Source organism: Papaver somniferum, chromosome 2, assembly GCF_003573695.1.
Source record: "Papaver somniferum cultivar HN1 chromosome 2, ASM357369v1, whole genome shotgun sequence".
Taxonomy (NCBI): domain Eukaryota; kingdom Viridiplantae; phylum Streptophyta; class Magnoliopsida; order Ranunculales; family Papaveraceae; genus Papaver; species Papaver somniferum.
This window is the reverse complement of record NC_039359.1, coordinates 58,318,977-58,343,243: the sequence shown is the minus strand read 5'-3', so window position 1 is coordinate 58,343,243 and position 24,267 is coordinate 58,318,977. Positions and strand designations below refer to the sequence as shown.

General features: G+C 36.6%; 1 protein-coding gene, 1 long non-coding RNA gene, 1 other non-coding gene and 1 pseudogene across 18 annotated transcripts; all 4 read left to right on the top strand.

Moving 5' to 3' along the window:
* Positions 1-1,617: 1,617 nt before the first annotated feature.
* Positions 1,618-5,603, top strand: LOC113347747. 10 transcript variants are annotated; one of them, XR_003359222.1, is made up of 10 exons: positions 1,619-2,112; positions 2,205-2,304; positions 2,448-2,580; positions 2,822-3,405; positions 3,505-3,676; positions 3,786-3,827; positions 4,137-4,214; positions 4,467-4,536; positions 4,624-4,841; positions 5,332-5,603. It is a non-coding gene; the product is annotated as an uncharacterized LOC113347747 (long non-coding RNA). The 10 variants fall into 10 exon arrangements; XR_003359219.1 differs by having other exon boundaries at positions 2,448-3,095; positions 3,203-3,405; XR_003359223.1 differs by having other exon boundaries at positions 1,620-2,112; positions 2,208-2,304; positions 2,448-2,469.
* Positions 5,604-8,564: 2,961 nt separating this feature from the next.
* On the top strand, positions 8,565-23,329 carry LOC113347746 (alkylated DNA repair protein ALKBH8 homolog). 7 transcript variants are annotated; one of them, XR_003359216.1, is made up of 7 exons: positions 8,565-9,066; positions 10,096-10,430; positions 10,656-10,738; positions 15,012-15,129; positions 16,337-16,435; positions 19,214-19,324; positions 21,389-23,329. XR_003359216.1 is itself a non-coding variant. In XM_026591418.1 (3 exons), the coding sequence occupies exons 1-3, from the start codon at positions 8,602-8,604 to the stop codon at positions 10,657-10,659; spliced, it is 804 nt and encodes a 267-aa protein (XP_026447203.1). In that variant the 5' UTR covers positions 8,565-8,601; the 3' UTR covers positions 10,660-11,011. The 7 variants fall into 7 exon arrangements, 3 of the variants coding, with proteins under 3 accessions (XP_026447203.1, XP_026447202.1, XP_026447201.1); XR_003359214.1 differs by having other exon boundaries at positions 10,096-10,440; XR_003359215.1 differs by lacking the exon at positions 16,337-16,435 and having other exon boundaries at positions 10,096-10,440.
* LOC113354903 lies at positions 11,703-11,858 on the top strand. Its single transcript, XR_003362099.1, has one exon. It is a non-coding gene; the product is annotated as a small nucleolar RNA snoR143 (small nucleolar RNA).
* On the top strand, positions 12,577-12,768 carry LOC113354901 (annotated as a pseudogene).
* Positions 23,330-24,267: the final 938 nt, after the last annotated feature.

Genomic DNA, 24,267 nt, shown 5'->3' with positions numbered 1-24,267 from the left:
GATTGTGATAGTAGCCCCAAATTCAAAATTTGCAAAAACCAACGGAATTTTGGATTTCTCTATTTTCATAATCGGTAGTTTCTTGATGTTTATTGCTTACTGATTGTACAATCGGTAGTTGCATGATGTTCATTATCTACCGATTATGGTAGTAGCTAGCCCCAAATTCAAATTTTTCAAAAACAAATGGAATTTTGGTTTTCTCTATTTTCACAATCGGTAGTTTCATGATGTTTATTGCCTACCGATTGTACAATAGGTAGTTTTATGATGTTCGTTATCTACCAATTGTGGTAGTAGCCCCAAATTCAAAATTTTCAAAAACCAATGGAACTTTGGATTTCTCTATTTTCACAATCGGTAGTTGCATGATGTTCATTATCTACCGATTATGGTAGTAGCTAGCCCCAAATTCAAATTTTTCAAAAACGAATGGAATTTTGGGTTTCTCCATTTTCACAATCTGTAGTTTCATGATGTTTATTTCTTACCGATTGTACAATAGGTAGTTTTATGATTTTCGTTTTCTACCAATTGTGGTAGTAGCCCCAAATTCAAAATTTTCAAAAACCAATGGAACTTTGGATTTCTCTATTTTCACAATCGGTAGTTTCATGATGTTTACTGCCTACCGATTGACAATCGGTAGTTTCGTGATGTTTATTAGCTACCGACTGTGATAGTAGCCCCAAATTTAATTTTTCAAAACAAAGCAAAGAAAAGAAGAACACAATCATAATCGGTTGATAAAATCAATACTAAACTACCGATTGTAAAAGCGCATATAGGTATTTTCTAACTATTAGGACATCCCATAACCACATCTGTGGGTTGGGAATAAAAAAGTCGCCCCTAATTCTTTTCTGGTCGCCCCTAAAAATGTTAGGTTGAATTTGCCTCATGGATCAAAAAAATAAATCATAACCCAGAATCTCTTATTACCACCCAATACTCTTTTTTCAAGGCGACCTAAAGTTTCCTCGATGCATAAAATTAGACAAAATCCTCCATGAAACCAGTGTTCCACAATTTATAAAAAGGGATACCGGTATTGCTAGAGGCTAATACCATTGCATGTAGGATAAAAAGATTCTATACAATCCCAATTCTTGGATCGATAAAATGGTATCAGTCCCTAATAGTACTGGTATCTCCCATATAAATCATGCAATGTTCACCTATTTACCTAAAATCTATTGGGTCAATATCGATGTATTGCGGCGATATTCATTGGATGATGATACCAGTGACTTGGGTTCGACACCAAATTCTTTATCAATAAAAAAGATTGAATTTATTGGATTGACCAACCATATTCCTAGTGACTCAAAATCCGGCCTAAAGTGTTCCAACACAAAAAATTTCGTCCTAAACGCTAATTCGAACACACTAATACCACATCTTCCACTAGTGGAAAATGAATTTTTTACCACTTACTGGGCTTCACAAATACTACTGTTATTAGGCTGACGCAACTATAAGTTCTGTGAGCGACAGTGGTTTTATTGAATAGAAAAACAAAAAAATAAAACTTGTTTCTTAAACAGTGGTTTTATTAGAGGGTATTTTGGTAAAATTAAAGAGTTCTAAGAACTACTGTGAGAGAAAATGGTTTCTATACCCCCAGATTTTCCCTTGCCTACTTCTCCTGAAACTTTATCTCTCTCTTTTAAATCTTATCTAGATGCGCTTTCTCTTTCCATCTTCTTCATTTTTTCCCCGAACAGAAATACTAAACCCTAACTGTGAATCCTTGTTTCATTATAATTCGTTCAACTGATATACTTCATTCATTCGAACTAAACTCTCCCAGAATTCATGATTCGATCTGTAGCTTTGCATCAATTTCTTCGATCTGTGATAGTTTCTTCTTTCTTCAATTTCTTCGATCTGTAACATTTCATTCCTTCTTCAATTTCTTCGATTGGTTGCAATCAACTATTCTTCCATTTTATCTTATAACCAAAGAAGAAATCGAACCTCCTTTCATTTCATCATCAGTAGCAAATCGAAGAAGAGTTCAACAGAAATCAGTGATGAAAATGTTAGGAATTATCAGTGGATTTATTTGTGTTATGGGTCTTTCTCAGTATTATATCTACAAATGGCAGGGTAAGAAACACAAAATAAAAAACCCCAATTTTCTTAGATTTTGTTCTTCTGACTATTATACTTATACTTTATTGATTATGTTAATTTTACAGCAGAAGCATATCGGTAATCATATGTAGGATGTGGACAAGAAGCTGGTCGAGAAATAATGCTGAGCAAACTACAATTATGATGCATGAAATAGTGAAGATGGTAACTATTAGTCACTTTGAACATTGAATTTTGTTTTTTAGCTTCTAGAACTTGTTATCTTGATTATATTTAATTTTGACAATATGGGTTGATGAGATTTCAAGTGAACTTAATGATATTGTGTTTGTTATTTATGTTTACAGAAGTCATGGTGATGATTTCCTGGTAAGTTATGTTTACAGCACTATGAACTTGTTATGCAACTTGTTCATAGTCTTCGAGAGTGATTCTTTGAGATTCTAAATCTCACCATAAATAATTGTGATTTCTAGCAAGGTAATTGCTGATAAATTCTGTTGTGTATGCGTGATTTAATATGAAACTTCTTTCCTGTGTAAGGGTGTTAATATTATATGGATCATATGCGCATCAAGGTGTTTGATTTTTATTGTATTATATGATTTAGGAGAGTCAAATGCTGCTAGCGTTCGTGCTGTATGTTTTAACCAACTGTATCAGAAAATATTAATGTCGCAAGCTTGCTCATAATTTAAACCTTTCTAATTCATGTTTTCAGGTTCTTACCCGCAATAAGTTAGAGTGCCCTGACCTTGAAACATTATCTATTAAAGATCAAACCCTAACTACTGAGAGTCAGTATCTTCCTAAAGCGATACCCACTTAATTTGAAACGCTCAGGAAACTGTACTCATGTGCACGTCTTTTTTCTGAATTCTACTTGTTTGACGTTGCATGCGTGGAAAAAATCGTTGGTTGGGCATTAAGTTATCATCTGATGCACAGTACTGATATAATTTCGAAGATTCAAAACTTGTTATATCTGGCGAAAGGTTTAATATGTTCATCTCACCTTCTTTATTTCATTGTATTAAAATTTGAGCCCAGCAGTCTGTGAAGTGTCACTCTAACCTTGTTTTTCTGGCTACGAATATTGCAGCATTAAGTATGGACTTGACCTTCTTCAGGGAATCCAAAACGAAACCAAGAGTACAAAGAAATCACTAAAGGTGAAGTTAATATGCTCTTAATAGTTCTCAATTTGTTGTTTGTTCACAGTGGTTCGACGAAGGAGAGAAATATGTCAAAGCAGTGTTCTCACTAGCTAGTAAAATAGCTCCAAGTGTTATCTTTGATGATGAGGTATGTGGATTAGTTTTTGATTTTTCTCGTTAGATGTTCCTGCAGCATCCTTTTTTTTTGAAAAGATATTATAAGCTAACTATTTTTTTTATAAAACAGTGATCCCACAGTTTCTTTTCTCAAAAATTGCTTTAAGTTGGTCTTGTTTGGATCCAAAGCAAGAGGAAAGGAATTTCACATCCCGATCAACTTTAGTTGAATTTGATGCGGAATTCGCAGGAACCAACAGAAAAATTAAGGTGTACTTAACTAAGTTTTACAATCTGAGCAGGTGAGGATTTGATGAATGATGATAGATTAAACAAATTTTACATTACTAGCTTTTAAGATTTGATGAGTGATTCTATTTTTTTCCCTGTTTAATTTTATGGGAAGCGAAGTTTTACAATCTGAGAAGATGAGGATTTGATGAAAGCATCCAGGTGAGGATTTGTTATCGTGTTTAATTTATAGGATTTTCTTATGTTACTAGATTAGGATTCTTGTGCTGGAACTTCGTGTTGTGATGGTTTTGATAAAAATGGGTATTTTGTGTTGCATTCAGTTATGCGATCTTAAGTTTACCACTTTCTGATTATTTTCTGATGGGTCGAAGTTGAAGAAGAGAAGCTCTTAATGAAGATTTCCGACCTCTCTGAGTCTCGAGTCAAATATAAATAGTTATAAAGTTTGATTTTGATGCATTTTTTGGTTACACTTTTGAAAATTTGTGTAATGGGATTGTTATGTAGGACATAAATATGGAAGAGGATGCGTTGGAATTAATGGATCATTTAGATTGACCACAAGCTCATTCCATGGGTTCAATGGTATGGTTTATGTTTCGAAATATGAATTGTGAATATATTTGTAAGTGCATGTACGTGTATGCTTAAGAGATGAATATCTGTAGATCTGGGGGTGTTGTTATATTTCAGGATCGTAGAAGCAGTGATTTGTGTATTTGGTTATTCGATTTTAATGTTTGCTGATCTATATTTCCAATTACCACCTGGTTTTGTGTATGGAATTGTAACTGAAATCTTTTGTTGGGTGTTTATCATTTTTCTCATCGTGTCTAGGCTTGAATCAAAGCACATAAACCCAGGGCTTACTTCAAGAAGTTTCAATTCAAATTCAAGCGAATGAGAGGTATATGCTCATTTGATTTTTGGTTTAATTTCGTATATCTTCGTGTGGATGTGATCTGATTGTATTGTTTCACTGTAATGAATGCAGAGGCAAAAACGAAAAATAGAGCCAGAATCCGACTAATTAACCAGCGCAAGAACAAGTACAACACCCCTAAGTACCGTTTTGTTGTTCGTTTCACCAACATAGAAATTATTGCCCTGATCATATCTGCTATGATACTGGTGATTTGGTAACTTGTGCAGCTTATGCCCACAAGTTTCCCAGATATGGTCTTGAAGTTGGTCTCACTAACTATGCCGCAGGTAAATATTGTGAGCTTACTAATGGGTTGTTGTATACTTGTATTTTTTTTTCCTCATTTAAAGAATTATAACATTTTTTTCTCTCGAATCACAGCCTGTACTGGACTTCTAATGCTCATTTAGACACATATAGGGCTAGGGAATTTGATGTTTTATATCAAATTCAGTGCATGTGAGCTAATTATATTTAGATTCCCATAGTTTCAGCTATAATTTTGTTCATGTCCCATGAACTCACTTAACGCAGGCCATGTTTTACATCAATAGTATTTCAGACACTTGTTGGAACCGTGGTAGGAAATTCTTGTACAATCTTCTCTGTTAATTTCATTCCTGGTTTTATATGCAAAGTAGCTGCAATTCATTTGTTTTTCTGTAAATTTCAATTTTAGTGCATATTTGCATGTGTAGGTGGTGAAGGTGTCAGGTAGATGCCTCGTCTCTTTTTCTTTTTGTGGTTTCTAATTGATGTATTGGTTTTTATTTGCAGCTTAAGGCTAGAGTGATGAACCTGAATTGAGCTAGTTTGTTGGTAAATGAAGGTATAAGTAGTGAAGTCTTGTTCTATGTTGCTAACTCGCATGGAAGATTTTCAAGCTTTTTGATTTGTTAAGTTTGTAAAAGAAATATAGGTTGAGCAATTTTTTACTTACCGTTGAAATTCAGATTTAGAACTTAAAAGGTATGATAGTAGAAGTTGTAAACGAACACATTTTAATACACATTAAGTGTTACAGTCGTTATAAATTTAAAATTCTAAAATTCATAATCTAGTATTGAGTTGATTCTAGCTTTAGATTCAGCTGAATCAAATCTTTTTTTTTTTTTTGTAAAATATAATCGATATAAACCACGGTGTCTATCAGTGAGTAAATTCATACTAACAAAACCAGTGGTTTTCTTAAAGAATTCAACTAGTGTGAGAAATAGTCGTTTTGGAGAAAATTAGGATATTTTTCTCCACTAGTGTTCGCATGGGATATTTTTCCAGTCGCTCATAGTTTTTGTGTGGCAGCCACCACGTCCAAATTCTGATGGGAAAAATTAGGGGTGAGCAAAACAATCATACCTTATCCGGTCCAATCCGAGTTTAGCGGATGGATATCCTGCCCGTGTCTTGGTGGATTGGATGTGGATGACTTTCTAAACCCGGATGTTTTTACGGGTTGGGTGCGGGTGGTACATCACCCATCCGTTGAAGACTCGGCTCAATTGTATTATACAAAGTTTATGCCGTATGCAACTATGTATTCTACCTCATTTATGCTTCTTTACAGTTATGTTCTTACTTGAAGCAGGTAACTACCAAAACAGACAACAAACGTTTATAAGTTGTTTTTGCATTTCCAGAACAGACTACCAAGCCTAGCTGTATGCACAACCAAATTACGAATAAGTTCAAGGAAATGACAATCAGCAAGCTATCCGCAATTTGAGCAAATGAATATTGTGTCCTAGTTCCCTAAACACAGAGATCTAGTTCAGTTAACAAACATAAATTTGAATGAATATAAAAACCTAGCGTTTTTAGGGGCCACTCAAAAGGAATTAGGGGCCATCTTTTTATTCCCATCCATTGAAGAAGGTTAAGGGATGTCTTAAAAATAAAAAATTATCTATATTGTCCTTCACCTTTATACTAAATCTAAACCTATATCCTTTATTTTCATAATCATATCATTCCACTTCTTCTTCTCTATTCCACCCATTGAAATTTTTTTCCATCATTTTAATTTTGATTGAAAACAAAGATCATCGATCAAACAAATGTTATGATTGATTGTTTAAAATTAAAACCCAAAATTCATTAACCTTAAAGTTGAAACTTAGAACATCAAAAAAAAAGGAGTTCAACAAACAAAACGAATAGATGATAGTAGTTGTGATTCAAAATTAGGATTTGATTACTTGAAATCAAAAATTTGATCCGAAAATTTTCTTGGATTTACAGTAGCAGAAACATAATCGGTAGATAACTATCTATTTTACCTACCGATTATGGTTGATGTTCTTGGATTTACACTAGCAGAAACATAATCGGTAGATAATAATCTACTTTACCTACCGATTATGGTTGATGTTCTTCGTTTCTTAAGAACATCAACCATAATCGGTAGGTAAATTGATCGATATCTACCGATTATTCTTGATTCTAAAAATTAAATTTCTCTGTACAAAAAGTTACGCACAATCGATAGATAATGAACACCATTAACTACCGATTGTGAAAGTAGAAAATTTTGAAACTTTTGTTAAGTTTTGAAAATTTGAATTTGAGGCCATGAACACAATCGGCAGATAATAAGTATCACTTATTAACACAATTCACTTCCGATTATGGTAGTACTAAAATTCGAAAATTTAGTATATTCGGAGGTTAAAGTAACACACTTTACTACCGATTATGGTAGTAAAAGTTCGAAAATTTTAAGATTTTGGCAAAATCATATTTTGGGGCCAATATACATTCGGAAGTCAAATTTACTACCGATTATGGTAGTACTAATATTCAAAAATTGAATATATTCGGAGGTTAAAGTAACACACTTTACTACCGATTATGGTAGTACCAAAATTCAAAAATTTTAAGATTTTGCAAAATCACATTTTGGGGCCAATATACATTTGGAAATCAAATTTACTACCGATTATGGTAGTGCTAAAAGTTCGAAAATTGAGTATATTCGGAGGTTAAAGTAACACACTTTACTACCGATTATGGTAGTACCAAAGTTCGAAAATTTTAGGATTTTGGAAAAATCTCATTTTGGGGCCAATATACGTTCGGAAGTTAAATTTACTACCGATTATGGTAGTGCTAAAATTCGAAAATTTAGTATATTCGGAGGTTAAAGTAACACACTTTACTACCGATTATGGTAGTACCAAAGTTCGAAAATTTTAAGATTTTGCAAAATCTCATTTTGGGGACAATATACATTCGGAAGTTAAATTTACTAACGATTATGGTAGTACTAAGATTCAAAAAATGAATATATTCGGAGGCTAAAGTAACACAATTTACTACCGATTATGGTTGTACCAAAGTTCGAAAATTTAAGGATTTTGGAAAAATATCATTTTGGGGCAAATATACATTCGGAAGTTAAAGTAACACACTTTACTACCGATTATGGTTGTACCAAAGTCGAAAATTAAAGGATTTTGGAAAAATCTCATTTTGGGACCAATATACATTCGGAAGTTAAAGTAACACACTTTACTACCGATTATGGTTGTACCAAAGTTCGAAAAAGCAAAAAAAAAAAAAAAAAAAAAAAATCCCTCAAATTTTTTTATCACCCGAATCCTGCTCAAATTACCGAATATCGAAGGGTAATTTTGTCATTACGAAATATGGGAGATAAGGGGTGAATACAATTTAGGATTGGGTGACCTTTTTTGTTTTATTGTTGGCCCCTAATTCCTTTTGAGTGGCCCCTAAAAACGCTAGATATAAAAACTTAGTACTACATAAATTTAAGAACTCTTTAATCAAAATTTTAACAGTAAATTAAATTTTTGATACTATAATTTTAAAATCCGCCAATCCATCCGCATCCACCTGGTTTATCCCGCTAATATTAAATCCGTTGGGTGATGGATTGGACGCAGGTGAATCTTTAAAACCCGTCATTTTAATGGATCGGGTGCGGGTGATACCAAATCGGCATCCACCCATCCGTTGCTCACCCTTGGAAAGAGGTGTGTGCGGCTGCCAATACAAAACTCCTCCTTTCTCATCTGGGGCGGTCTCGAAATGGAAGTACAGAACCAGGAGGAGTGTAATCGTATTCTGAGAGAAGTATTTGGGGATTCTTCATCAGAACCAGAATTAGAAGAAGATGACGATGATATCAGAACCCCTAATTCGGGATGGATCAAAATCAAAAAGATTAAGGGTTTATGGTTATTCAAAGATTTTCTCTCTTTACAACAACAAGCTTCACTGCTTTCAGCAATCAAAAGTGAGGGATGGTTTACTGAAGAAGAAGAAGAAGAAGAAGAAGAAGAAGAAGAAATCTCTTCTCAAAATCAGGCAATGAGATTTGGTGATCTTCCATCATGGGCTATTCAACTTTCTAACTCTATTTGCGAAACAATTTGTTTCAATCAGGATGGTGATGGGGATGCGGATGATGAAATGAGTGTTTTTCCGGCTAATTTGCTGTGGAGAGAGCCCCTCTTTGATCAACTCATAGCTAATGCTTACCAACCAGGTGAGGTGCGAAACAGCCTTCAGTTTTCAATAATCTTATTAGTATTCACTTATTCAGCTTAAGTTGCTGCATTTTCATAGATAAACACTGTTGAACTGATTTGATTTGACTCCGCCGCTCTGTAGATTTTATAGGGAAGTTTGTGAATCCTCTAATCTAAATCCGTTTATCTGTAACATTCAATTGGAACCTACATATGCTATTTAGAATTGCAATCTTTAATCTTTTTATTTGGCTTGGGGCTTCCTTGTAACAGAATTTTTGAGCATAGCCGAAATTTTTAGGTTATCCTATCCGCAACATGTACTGCCTTTGTAAAGCTGATGAGAATGTCCATCCTTCTCGTCGAATGTATACATTGCAGCTACTTGACATTCATGTGGTCCAGTAGTAGTCTCACCCGTAACTCTAGATGGTCTTGCTTCAACTTAGGCACTGATGGTTCTCTTGTAGGCTAGGAATGATAGTCTCAGATAGTCTGGCCTTTGCTGCTGAAGCATCTGGAATGATATGAATGGTTATTAGAGGATCTTCAGCTACAAATGCAGGCCAATTAGGATGTCAAACACTTCTGCAGACAAATTTTATTTCTTTAACTTCTGTGTGCTTTCTGTAAGGATGCTGTATTTGTAGGAGGCATTGCCATCTTGATGGTCCTTGTTCAATTTAGGTACTGATGGTTTTCTAGCGGTCTGTCCTCCTTGGGAAAATATACTGCTGCTGGAGCATCCGGAATGAAAAGTTTGGTTATAGAAGGATCTGCAGAAACAAATGTTAGCTACAGTGTATTACTATTGCAGTATATAGAGGGACTGATTCCCTCAAACACTAGTAAAGACATTCTCTTTCGTTAACTTCTGTGTGCTTTACTGTAAGGATGTTGTATTTGTAGGCATTGCCATTTTGATGTGTATTACATGTCTCCTTAATTTCCATGTACTTGTAACTATGTTTATGTCTTAGTTCAAGGTGATCGAAATTTTTGAAGAAGAAATCATTAATTTGGTTAACACTTGAGCTTTCTTCATGTGTAGGGAATAGGTGCTCATATAGACTTGATGAGGTTTGAGGACGGAATTGCCATCGTCTCTTTAGAATCTGAATGTGTGATGCACTTCACTCGACTTGAAACGGAAGTGAACGCATCCGATTGCATTGAGAAGGGAGAAGAAAATGAAGATCGTCAGCCTTTTATTACAAAGATCCCTGTTCTTTTGACACCAGGGTCTCTAATTGTTATGAGTGGAGAAGCACGATACAAATGGAAACATGAAATTAACCGAAAGCCAGGTTTTCAGTTGTGGGGAGGACAAGAGATCCGTCAACAAAAGAGAATTTCTGTTACATTGAGGAAGCTTTGCGAGACGAAGTAAGCATATGTACGTTGTTGTTCCCTGCTGGTTGTTTTGTTATCTGATGGTATGCGTCTTGTTTGTTATGTAATTTGTTTGGGGTGAGGACTAGGGCACTACAAAATCCAGTGTAACAGATGTAATCAACATTGTATTTCCATACGTGAAACTGAACTTTGCTGCCTCATTTATAACTGCCAATAAGGCTACTGCTTTGGGTCTAATAGTGTGTAATCACGCAGGTGAAAGCAATGGAATTAGAGCATGTCCTAAAACGGCACTAAATTGTGAGCAGGATGAAGCGAAGGCAGTTCTCGAATCGGTGGTATGAGCTTAAAGAAAACGAATTTAGAATTGATCCGCACTTACTTTCTGAGTTGGAAACTTGCAAGTTGACTTTATTTTCAGAATTCAGAATTTGCACTTATTTCCTAAGTTTGAAAATTCCTGGAAAATTTTGTCACAGTTCAATCTCACAGGCCATATTCATATAATATCTGGTAAATACATCATGGGCCTCTAAATACTGAGTCCTTTAACTCATCTGGAAAGTCCACTAATGTGAGAAAAAAAGGAGGGTAAAATTGTAAACTTGCACAAACCCTAGTTTTCCATAGTTTGTGTCACCAACTTAACTACATTAAGGACTTCACTAGTCCCTCACATCCAAACTCAGTATTTCTGCTGCTTCTCTCTACCTTTAGAATTTCAAAGTTTTAATACTGTGTTTATGTCAATTTATATTACTGTGTGATCTCCATTGTGAGTAGAGAGTGTTAGGGTTATACCATTTCGGTAGTTCCTCCTCTCTCTAGCCTTCAAGTGCAAGAATCTTTTTTGTTTTTCAAATTCATTTCTACTGAAAACCTTGATTTTCTTACATTTTTCTGTTTTTTTTCTTCATTTTTTTTTCTGTATGTTTGTGATTATTGACAGTGATTAGAAAGAGAGAGAGAGCTCTAGTGGGGCACCATTGAATTGATTTTCTTTGATTTCTTGATTAAGAGATGAAGATAATATGAATTAGGTGCCATCTCTTGAATCATAGCAGTATACCCTCCAGTGTAAATTGGTATTAGCAATCATTTATGTAAATCTATTATTCATATCAGGTGTCTTTTGAATATCTGTTCTTCTCTTTTATGATGGGTTTCAGATTGATTTCATTTCCCCACAGTGATTGAGTCAAAATTACACTTGATATGAGTCTTTGTATATCTATATGCTAAATTTTTTTGCTAGAATATTGCATGTGTTGGGTGTATTGAGTGTGAAGGCTATCTATATCATTCCTTTGCAGTTGTGTATACCAATGATGCAGAAATGGAAAACCAGTTGAGATTTGTGTTTCAATTGGTAGCGGCCAGACAACCGTAGGGATGTGGTATCCACAGATAACGGGTTTAATTCAGTCCCGATTTGTCTACTAACTGCATCTCAAATTTACAATATCAAACTCATTTTTGTTAACTTGTCTCTTTTCATATGGTTTTCTTTTTGTTTTTCCATTATTATAGTGTTCTGACGGGTAAGAGTTTTGGGTTATTAATTTGCTAATGGAAAACTCTAGACTTGCCAAGGGCTTGTCTCTTGCGGGACAACCTGCAGGATTAGCCCTTGGTCAGTCTAGAATCTCTGTTTGCAAAAAGCTAGGCTCACTGTCTTCCTATCCTTGGGGTCTATCCAACCTACAGTTCGGAAGATTCAACTCTGAATGCCTGAAATGTATTTCATTTTGTATTGAAAAAATGCAGCTAGCATTTTGGGTTCATATCTTCTTCACTTGGATTATTGAAAGATTTCTACTACAGTATTTTATACACGTCGGCTAAATTGCACGAGAAAGTGAAAAGTGCAAGTTTGATTTTCATTTGAATCCGCAATTTGACATGATATTAATGCAGTTGTATTTGAGGTACATAAGATATGTGATACAACTATGCTAGCTAGATAACAACAAGAGAAAAACATCTCAAAAAGCTTGATATGAGCCTTTAGTGTTTAACGTTGCTAGATAATCATTAGTGTTGTTCTTTTTGAATATCTAATCTTCTCTTTTCTGATTTCTGATTTGAATCGATTTTATTTTCCCGCGGTGGTTGAGTTTCCATTACAGTTGATATGAACCTATAGTCTTTAGTAAATTTTGTAACTATAATGATGTTGCATCTATTGGGTTTATTGAGTGCAAAGGCTATGTATTCCTTTGCACTTGTATATACCAATGATGCAGAAATTGAAAACCAGTTGAGATTTGTTTCAATTGGTAGTGGCCAGACAACCGTAGGGATGTGGTATCCACAGATAAGGGGTTTAATTCAGTCCCGATTTATCTACTAACTACATCTCACATTTTTCGATTGTATTTCATTACTATAGTTCATCTTTGTATGTGTTGGTTTAGTTTTTCTATTACCAAAATGCTAGCTTTACCTTGGGCTGTATCGCGGGATTTGTCTCGCGTGATCAAAACCTGACCCATCTAACTGGTAAACCCACCTCTGCTAGTCTATGATTGGGGGTCCCAGGACGAACCGTGGTATACATACCTCGGTTAGGTTAGCCGCGGTGTTTACATTAATATGGTATTTTGATAGATACAAGAGTTTTGGGTTAAAACCAACTACCCGCTTATCTTTGAATCTTGGGGTGAGTGGCCACTCCCTTGGGTCATTTGGGATAACCTGCGAGACTCATGCTAAGCTGACTGTCGGCTGGTTCTTATAGTGTTCCAAGTGAGATGGGTGGCACCCATGGTCCATAAGCCCAGCCCCTTGCTACCTGTATGAGGTGGGTGGCACCCATGGTCCATAAGCCCAGTCCATTAGCCGCGGTGTTTACATTATTTTGGTATTTTGATAGATACAAGAGTTTTGGGTTAAAACCAACTACCTGCTTATCTTTGAATCTTGGGGTGAGTGGCCACTTCCTTGGGTCATTTGGGATAACCTGCGAGACTCTTGCTAAGCTGACTGTCGGCTGGTTCTTATAGTGTTCCAAGTGAGATGGGTGGCACCCATGGTCCATAAGCCCAGCCCCTTGCTACCTGTATGTTACCTTATTTTATAATTGAAGCACAATTCCATCTGTATGTCATCTATAAAGCCAATAGGTCAACTTGATACCAGCTTTGTGTTGGAAGAAGACTACATGGATTATGCTTCTCCAATCTATTTAGCTCATTATGCCTTGATGTCATGTATGTAAACTCGGGTAGCCACATTCCTTCGTAGTTCGTACAGACTGCATACCATTTTTGTATCTTTTTCTTCTATTGCCACCGTTTGTTTGCTGATACACTGTTTGTAGCTGTTAGTAATGATTACTTCTTAAGTATGCAAAGTTTTTTATTAGACTTCCAAAGATTTTGATCTTGTTCGCTGTCATCTATAAAGCAAATAGGTTCTCTTGGTATCAATTTGGTGTCGGAAGATGACTAAGCAAATAATCATCATTCATGTTGTGGTCTTGGTGTAGCTCTCACATGCACCCTATATCCTTTGGTGCTTTTTTTTTAGTATTCTGGCTAGCATTGATTATTATTTCTCTCTGTTAGTGTACTATGTGTGCTTACTTTTTGGATTATGGTGTTATTCTGTCGGATTTTTCAGGGGAATGGAAATATTGATTGATATAAGCTTGTCATGGAACGGACTAAAAATAAACTGTTTTGACGAATTATTTTTGTTATTAAATGAGTTTGAAAATAATTCTAAGACGGTTTGTTTTGTTTTGTCTCTTTCCATTTATTTATGTGTAAGAGAAAAAAAAAAGGACCAAAATACTTTTATGTGAATACGCTTTCCAAGTCTCCTAGTCGGATGATAGAGATACTGATCAGGCATTGTCAAAAACTAATGATTTCACATTGGAGCCATGCCTGGTCTTTAAGTTGGTTTATCTATATTGTCTTTCTAAATACTTGTAATTCGAGATCTTATAAAACCAAATTCTTCAAAATGGGAGTAGTGCTAGACTCACCGGTTGTCCCTCGTGATCCAGGGGTTGGATTTATGTCCCAAAGACCCCCTGCTAATCCTGGGTTGGCAAGTCCCATCCTAGTATTAGCGGGTTGGTTTTTTGGGTCCATGGGTCTCATCTCTGGGTCACACCCTATGAGTAGTGCTGGGTGAGTTTTTAGGTCTTCTGATCCCATTCCTGGTAAGTCTAGCTTTTTTAGTTTGGAAAATGGAAAGTTCTTTTTTAGTTTGGAAAATGGAAAATTCGATTCTGAATGCCTGACATAGTATCTCATTTATCTTTGTGATTAGAAAGAGAGAGGGCTCTAGCAGGGGAACATAAAATTGAATCTCTTTGATTTCTTGATTAAGAGGCGAAGATAATATGAAATTAGGTGCCATCTATTGAATCATAGTAGTAAATTCCCCCAAGTGATTTTGGTACCCCCTTTAGCAATCATTTATGTGGTTCAAGAGTGTAAGGTATCATTTGAATATCTATTCTTTACTTTTATGCTGGATTTCGGATTGATTTTATGCTGTAACTATACAGATTGTACCAACTAAATTTTGTGTTGCTATGATAATATTGTATTTACTGGGTTTATTGAGTGAAGGCTATGTATGATTTCTTTGCAGTTGTGTATACCAATGATGCAGAAATTCAAAACCAGATGTGGTTAGATTTATCAATTAGTAGCGGCCAGACAACCGAAGGGATGTGGTATCTACAGATAACGGGGTTCGTTCAGTCATGGTTTGTCTACTAACTCTAGTCTTCATCTCATATTTTATCATATGAACTCTTTTTATCGACCATTAGTCTTATTTTTCTGTTATTTTATGCTTCCATTGTTATGGTGTTTTGATAGGGAGATACCACATTAGCAATGTTGATGTTGAGATTTCAAGGCTGCTAATAGGGGGTACCAGTTTATCGGGGAGGGTACCGAGTCTCATATAAGACAAAAAAGAAAGTCCTTTGTCTTATATGGAATTTGGTACCCTCCCCAGTAAACCGGTACCCCCTATTAGCAATGTTGAGGTTTTTGATTGTTAGTTTTGCTGTTGGTATGTGTGTTGCAGTGAAGAAGTTTATATCTTCTGTGGGATTTTATTAAAAGGGAATGGATAAATTGATTGGTATAAGCTTGACATGGAAATCACTAAATTAAACTGTTTGAACTTTTGGAGTAATATTCTCTTGTATTAAGAGTTTAAATTAGTTCCAAGACTGTTTATTATTGCCTTTCTCAATGTTATAGATATTCAAGTTTAGGAACAACAAAAAATCTTAAGACCATTGTGGGATGGCTCAACTAGCTGTCCTGTGTGAGACTACCCAGTGGAATTCCTCACCCAAAACCACTCTGCTAAACCTGGAGGGTCCACTGGGTTTTTCAATGGTACATTCCGTTGTATCCAATCCACGGTGGGTCTAGCGACTCTGGAAAGTGTCTTAGTGACTGGTATTTCCAAATGCTACGTCTTTCTATATTGTCTCTTGTGCTTTGACTTATAAATTGAACTAAAACATATGAATTCAAATGCTGTATGGTTGAATGACAGTTTCCTCCTACTAAAAATTAACATTTTAACGCAAAAGATCAGTATGATGTTTGGAAACAGCCGTGCTAAACTCACCGGTTTGCCCACGTGATCTAGGGCTTGGACCCATGTTTCCAAAAACCCGGACCTTGCTAATCCAAGGGAGTGAGTTCCTAGGATTAGCAGGTGGTGTGTTTTTGGGTCTGTAGGTAACACACCTTTCGGCCAAGCGGGACACTACCCATGTGAGTCTAGCATTTTGAATTCATATTTTCACTGGGGTCAGTTGATTGAGTCATAATTACACTTGATATAAGCCTACAATATATATTTTTTAACTATAATAATAGTACATTTATTCAGTTCATTGAATTTGAAGGCTGTGTATCATCCTTTGTAGTTGTGGATATTTGCAGATGTGTATAACAATGATGCAGAAATTGAAAACCAGTCGAGATTAGTTTCTAATGGTAGCGGCCAGACAACTGTAGAGATATGGCATTCACATATAACAGGTGCAACTCAGTCCCTGTTTGTCTACTAACTCCGTCTCACATTTATGATATCAAGCTCATTTTTATTCACTTTCAGTCTTTTTTGTATGTTTTGTTTTTATTTTTTTCCATTTTTATGGTGTTTTGATGGATAAAATTCATCACCCACGGTCCAAAAACCCAGACCTTGTTAGTATATTATGTGGGGTGATATCTCACAGGGAGATGGTTGTTAGGAAAGCAATTCTAACATTGGAATTGGTAATGGGTTGAAGTGGATCCTGTACTTTGGATAATGTCTGGGATAATATCTTGGTATAGATTTCATTTTTCATATTCAACAATGCTAGATTGACCGAGATTTTTTCCGGAAGAAATCCCCTATGAATGTTGTGGGACCACTAATGCCCATTACCTATCCCAATGCTAGAATGGCTTCCCAAACCACCATTGGATCTCCTTATTAGATTTTTCGCGTGACTGTGGTCAGTCTAGAATTGTTATCGTATTATGTGTGTGTGTGGCAGTACCATCTTTAATTTTGGATTATAGTGTAATGCTTTCGGTATTCCCACGAGAAATGGAAGAATTGATTGATATGATGTTTGGAAACAGCCATGCGAGACTCGCAGGTTATCCTGTCGGATCCAGTGGTTGGATTCACCAGCTCAAAATTTCGCCATTGCTAAACAAACCTAGGATGGGAAATTTCATCCTAGAATTTGCAGGGAGTGGGTTTTTTGGTCAGTGGTTCCACCAATGAGTCACTCCCCAGGATTAGTACGAGTGAGTGTTGGACTTGTGGATCTCATTTCTGGGTCAATGGGACAACTTGCGGCACCCAACCAACCAACTTTAAGTCTAGTATTTTGAATTAACGGATTAGTTTCACTGGAAAATGGAAGATTCAATTCTGAATGCCTGAGATAGTATTTTATTTTCTATGGTAAAGGTGCAGCTAGCATTTTGAATTCATGGTTCACTTGGTCATTGAAAGACTGTTACCACTATTACCTATCCCAATGCTAGAATGGCTTCCCAAACCACCATTGGATCTCCTTATTAGATTTTTCGCGTGACTGTGGTCAGTCTAGAATTGTTATCGTATTATGTGTGTGTGTGGCAGTACCATCTTTAATTTTGGATTATAGTGTAATGCTTTCGGTATTCCCACGAGAAATGGAAGAATTGATTGATATGATGTTTGGAAACAGCCATGCGAGACTCGCAGGTTATCCTGTCGGATCCAGTGGTTGGATTCACCAGCTCAAAATTTCGCCATTGCTAAACAAACCTAGGATGGGAAATTTCATCCTAGAATTTGCAGGGAGTGGGTTTTTTGGTCAGTGGTTCCACCAATGAGTCACTCCCCAGGATTAGTACGAGTGAGTGTTGGACTTGTGGATCTCATTTCTGGGTCAATGGGACAACTTGCGGCACCCAACCAACCAACTTTAAGTCTAGTATTTTGAATTAACGGATTAGTTTCACTGGAAAATGGAAGATTCAATTCTGAATGCCTGAGATAGTATTTTATTTTCTATGGTAAAGGTGCAGCTAGCATTTTGAATTCATGGTTCACTTGGTCATTGAAAGACTGTTACCACTATAACAGTATAATGAGATATGGGGATTGTTCTAATTTCTTTTCTGCGAAGTATTAGGTATCCTTTGAATGTGTTTCCAGTTTGATTTTATTTTCTCAGTGATGAGTCAAAATTACACTCGATATGAGCTTTTATTGATTTAACTATAGGGATTCTACTAATTTCTGTTACTAGAATGTTTCATGTATTGGGTTTCTTGAATATATTGTAGTTGTATGTACCAACGATGTAGAAATTGAAAATCAGTTGATTAGTTTCTATTGGTAGTGGCCAGACAACCTTAGGGATGTGGTATTCACACATAATGGCTTTAATTCAATCCGGACGTGTCTAATATCTCCATCTCACATTTTATGATGTCAGACTCATTTTTATCAGCTTTTACTCCTTTAGTCTTTTTCGTATGTTTTGTTTTGATTTTCCATCATTATGGAGTTTTGATGGGTAAGAGAGTTTTGGCCTTTTGGGTTATTAATTTGCAAAAGAGAAACTCTAGACTGTCCAGGGGCTTTCTTTTGTCAGTCTAGAATCTCTGCTTGCAAAACGCTAGACTCAACATCGGGGTGACCCAGTTGCGGGACAACTCGCTATATCCAACCCACGGTAGGTTTAGCATTGTTGTTTGGCTTATTAATTCAGCCAATCTTGCTAGATTGACCAGGGGTTGGATCTCTTGGTATTACGATATGGGTGGGACTCAAGCTCACGGTCAAAAATCCTAGCCCTCTGCTATCTGTAATTTTCGTAAATTTGCTGTTAGGATGTTGTATGTTGCAGTACTATCCTTATTTTTGGATTATGGTGTCATACTGTTTGAGTTTTCAAGGGGAATGGAAAAACATATTGATATAAGCTAGTCATGGAACCAACCTGCTTTTCTAGTCAATTCAATTAGTGCTGTCATTTATCCCCTTCTACTCATGCTAATTTTCACTGTTGTTTCTCGTATTTCTGTTAACTCCGAAGTTCATGCATGAATATATGGTTGTCTGATTAATTAGTTCATGCATGACTATATGGTTGTCTGATTAATTAGTTCTCTTGGAATCCCCTGTTTGGCATTTTCCGTGGTGTTAGTTTATGCTTTGAGTAATAGTTGTAACATGGAAGGGTTCCGTTTACACCCTTACTATTCTTGATATTTAGAAGCTTGATTTGATAACATGCTTGTTTGGTTGTTTGTACTTTGTAGTCTCAGCTTCAGGGGTGAATGGTCACTTCATTCTCCCAGCTTCCTTCCAACCTTCTACATGTCGACCCTGTCATTCAACAACAGACGTCACTCTGCTTGCATGTGTAGGAGGTATGCTTTTAGTCTCTTAAGCTTAAACAACCTGTTTTCCCCTTTGTGATCAATTGCTCACACTCATCACATGCTTGTTGGTTAGCTTGTAAGTGTGCTCATACTCTCATAATTCTAGATTAGTATTCCCTCTTGGTGATAAAATGCTTGCTGATTTGCTTTTAGGACAAGATTGTCTTCTTACTTCATTTAGCACCATGATCATACTCTCTTGGAACTGTGAGTGCATTGGTTCTAGACCAACCGAACCTCACCTGAACAAGTTGTGCTAGTACTTAAACCTGACATTGTTTCCATTTCTGAATCTAGAGGCTAGAAAGCTAAGCTAGAGGCTACTTTCTCTGCTTGTGGCTTTGTCAATTCTTCCATAGTCCCTCCTGTAGGACTTTCAGAGGGTTCGAGATTGGCTTGGAGGGACATTTTATAGGTGGAAATCATGCATCAGCCTAGGAGAATGATTTCCACAATTATTACTTGTGTCGTAGATAATGCAGAGATTGAGTTCCTCTATTACTCCTTTCATGGTCATCCCTAGAAATCTAAAAGGCTAAAGGATTGGCTATTCATTGAGTTAATGGCTAAGTGACTATTCAGAGATTGTGTCACCAATATAATTATAAAGCCTTCACTAGTCCCTCCATTCCTAACATAGTAGTTCTACGGCTTCTCTCTTCCTTGAAAATTACAGTGATCCAACCTTGTTGTTCTTTCATCCTTCTATGTGTGGTCTTCACAGTGATTAAAAGCGTGTGAGGGTTCTACCATGTAGTTTAATCTCTTAGATTTCTTGATTTTTAGAATTAAAAATTCTAAACGACCAACACTAAAAACAACCTCTCTCACATCGGTCCCCTGCTAATCTTGTGAGGGCGGGACCCCTCCAATGTGAGAGGGATTGTTTTTGGTGTTGTTTGTCTAGAATCACTCTTTGAGAATATAGGTGCCGTCTTCTGAATTTCATGTCCGAATATTTATTGGCGGAGATGATCCAAGAAACACCCAAGGACAACGAAGAGGCTATATCAACATAATTTGATATTGGGAGTTGGAGAGGAATCACTAGTTAGGGTTTCAGAAACTACTTCTTCTTTAGGATAAGAAGCAAATCTCTGATTTACATGTTTCCTCATTTAACTTCCAATTTGCTTTAGTTTGATGGATAAAAGAGTTTTGGGTTATTAGTTTGCAGAAGGAAAAATCTAGACTGACCGGGGGCATGTCTCTCTTGCGGGGCAACCCTTGGATCATCCTTTGGTTAGTTTAAAATTTCTGTTTGCAAAATGCTAGACCCATTGTCCGTGTGACCTAGTGGTGGACTCATAAGCCAAAAATCCTACCTATCCTAATTCTGGGGCAGTGGCTGTCATAGTCGTTTTTCATACACATCATCAAAAAGTGCAATTCATAATATTGAGGACAATTCCTGGACACCATTTGATGATATCTGTGGAGCATCTTCAAATTCTCGACAACCGTGGTTTAACATTGTTACTAGCTGAATTGCTCGATACCTCACTACAACAGAGTAAAGAAATAGTTAAGGAATATGTTGATCGACCCTAAAACTAATTCTGGCTTCTTCTTTCCTAAGTCCATACAAAACCAGTGTGCTGACCTTTTATGGATTGATTCAGCATGCTACTGATGACCACCAGCGACAGGTATACGGCTCTTGTCGTGAAACTCTTGTATCCATACTGAAACCAATCGCATTCTTGAATAGAACAAGGTACTTTGTTATTGCAAGTATGTCTGATCACTTAATTGTAATCTTATACAAGTTTGTAAGTGATATAGTGGATACGAAGTTGCGCATCCGTTGGAATCCATTTATGAGTCACCATCATTCCTCTCAACTTACAATTTTAGGAGTCTTAAGAGGGATTTTCAAGAATTTGCATTGTTTTCACTCCGTCTCCTCAGAGCAATTGAGGATCATCTAAGAGAGAAGGGTCTGTCGCTTCCGGTGTATGCAATCCATGTTATTTGGTTGAAATCTTTATGTTTCACTGTGATCTTTCTTGTTTGTAGAGTAACCTAGAGCGTGGTTTGCTTTGTTTGCAGGAAGCTATTTGGGATGCAGGAGGTAAGTTGAAATTCAATACAGGGTGGTCTCTCTTTCTCTTTGTTCTCAAGGAGTTGCACAAAATATCTAAACTTTATGGGGATGGAGAAGAACATCTTTCGGCGGCTTTTCGAGAGCTCCCTCTTGCAGTAAATTATCTTATTAGGCACTCAAAGAGGGCCGATCATCTATGGCTTCTCAAATGTGACAGTCCAATAAATTTCAAATCAAGAAGATATTTGGTGGGGATGATGTTCCCCAAGGTCAAGGATGAGAACGACAAGTTGCACAAACTTGTCATTGACAGGTCCCTCTTATTCTAGGAATCGTTTGAATTAAAACCCAAGTCCTTGCACAATGGCATTTTCGCGCAGTTCAAAGACGAGGTAGCTACGGGTCATGGTGTATTACGGGAGTGGCTTCTCTTGGTATGCCAAGCACTCTTTAGTCCAGAAAATTCCTTTCTTGTAGAATCTATGGTGTATTTTTCTTGCAATTAGCAGGGGAGGAAATATATTTGGAAGGCAAACAATGCGCCAGATCCAATCATGTTTTGGAGTGGCAAAAAGATTCTGGAGATGGTTGCTGACTTTGTTGATTCAGATGCTGTGGGGTTAACATTTGTCAGGGAAATCGAAGAGTTCGGACTCAGGAAAACCGTGGAGTTGTCGTCTGGAGGGAACAGCACTGTTGTCACTAGTAAGAACAGAGAACAATATGTACATCTTCTTATTCAGCATATGTTTGTAAAATCAATCTCGGCAAAGGTTGCCTATTTTGCAAGGGATTTTGTTGATATTCTTTGTAAGACAAGGCTGATTATGCTAAATTTTATGAGGCGTTTTCGAAGAACTTGAAATTGGGTATCCATGAGGACAGCCACAACAGAGCTAAGATGGCTGACTTGCTCCGCTACTACTCTACAAAGAGTGGAGATGAAATGACCAGCTTGAAGGATTATGTTACAAGGATGAAGGAGGGGCAAAAGGATATCTACTACATCACTGGTGAAAGTAAGAAAGCTGTTGAGAACTCTCCATTCTTAGAGAGACTCAAGAAGAGAGGCTATGAAGATCTCTTCATGGTTGACGTCATCGACTAGCAGTTGGGCAATTGAAGGAATACGATGGGAAGAAGCTTGTTTCTGCAACTAAGGAAGGTTTGAAACTAGATTATGAGACAGAAGAGGAGAAGAAGCTGAGAGAGGAAAAGAAGAAGTCTTTTGAGAGTCTATGCAGGAGAATACATGTAAAATGCATCAAGATTGGCAATGCCTCGTACAAATACAAATCCTTACAGAAAAACACACAAACAAAATGTCTGTAAGAGTTGAAGCATTCCTTTCATTCCAGATGCTCCAACAGGAGGACGCAGACCACTAGAGTTGAAGCATGACCATCTAGAGTTACCGGTGACACTACTACTAGACCAGATGCGTAAAGTCAACTGGACGTAAGGACATTCTCATCAGCTTTGCACAGGCAGTACATATTGCGCGGAGGATAACAAGACTTCAAATTGCTTCGCGAATAGAGTTATGGAAGATGACCAAACCAGACTGGTTTCCTACGGCGACCAGCCCCACATGGTTTCTTGTAACGGTCCGTGAGTTATAACCCCAAAGGTGTCACTATCCATCCACAAAAAAACTCATCAAAATAAAAATAACACAAAAACTCCATCAAAATAAAAGTAACACAAAAGCCCCAAAGAATTTGATGAAATCAATTTTGAAATTTGGAGTTTTTGTATCAATTTTTAAAAATTTGGGGGTTTTGTATCTATCCTGTTATAGGAGCAGGGGTTTCTATCAGAGGGGCTGAACCATGATAGTAATGTCCCTCTAGTTGGTTAGGGGATGTCATATAGGGGCTGTAAATTGTCTAGATTACCCTTTCTGCTTTAGATGGACTACTTTGCCCCTCATTTTTTAGCTGAAAAGACTGAATTGTCCTCCATATTTAAACCTAATGATGAATGGGAAGGGGTCAAAATCTTCTTCTTCCTTTTCATCTTCTCTTCTCCTACATTACAACCGTAACCACCTCCATTAAAACAAAACCGAAAACTTCATCGTCTTCGTTTAATCGGTGATTCGCAAAATTAATGATCGTTGATTGAAGTCTATATTAGAGATGACGAAGAAGAAGAAAGTTGACGAAGATTGTAACGATTCTAATCAAGCAAATCCTCCAATAGGTGAAGAACAACAATTTCAATTTCAGACCCCTCCACCGGAGAAATCAGTTGGAATGACTTACATGAGGTATGTTTTTGCGAAACCCGTTTAGGTTTATCTATTTTGTTCGTTTTAATTTCATTTTCTATCAAAAATTAGGGTTTTAGATGAAAAATAAAGTTTTAATATCCTGGGTTTTGGTTAGTTACGGTTGAAATTAGTTCTGTTACGAACCGTAACTGAAGATTTTGATGCTGTTACGGTTTGTAACAATTGAAATTTTCTCAAATACCAACCGTATGTTCTTAGGTCTGAGAATTTTTCTCAGTTACGGTTGATGTCGAAACTCTATCATGAACCGTAATTCGCTCTGCATGTTTATAATTTTGTGTACGGTGCGTATTTGTAAGTGAGTTACCAACCGTATATTGGGTAAGGTACATGATATTGTTCAACCGTAACTTACCATGTCATTTTAGGTAACTCTTTTTTACGGTACATAATTGTTATTCATTTATCAACCGTAAGTTAGTTACGGCATGTGTGGATATGTACACGTTCAACTGTAAATTATCCCGTGTCTAAAAACCATGTGTCAACTAATGTTACGGTTGATCTCGAAAAGAAACTTACCAACGGAAGTTTCTACGGTTTCTTACGATTATAAAGTTACATACCGTAACTTTGTATGGTTTGTAT

Coding starts and splice junctions, on each gene's coding strand:
- LOC113347746 (XM_026591418.1), top strand. CDS start 8,602: ATGGAAGTACAGAACCAGGAGGAGTGTAATCGTATTCTGAGAGAAGTA. Junction 9,067..10,095: donor ATGCTTACCAACCAGGTGAG/GTGCGAAACAGC, acceptor CTTCATGTGTAG/GGAATAGGTGCTCATATAGA.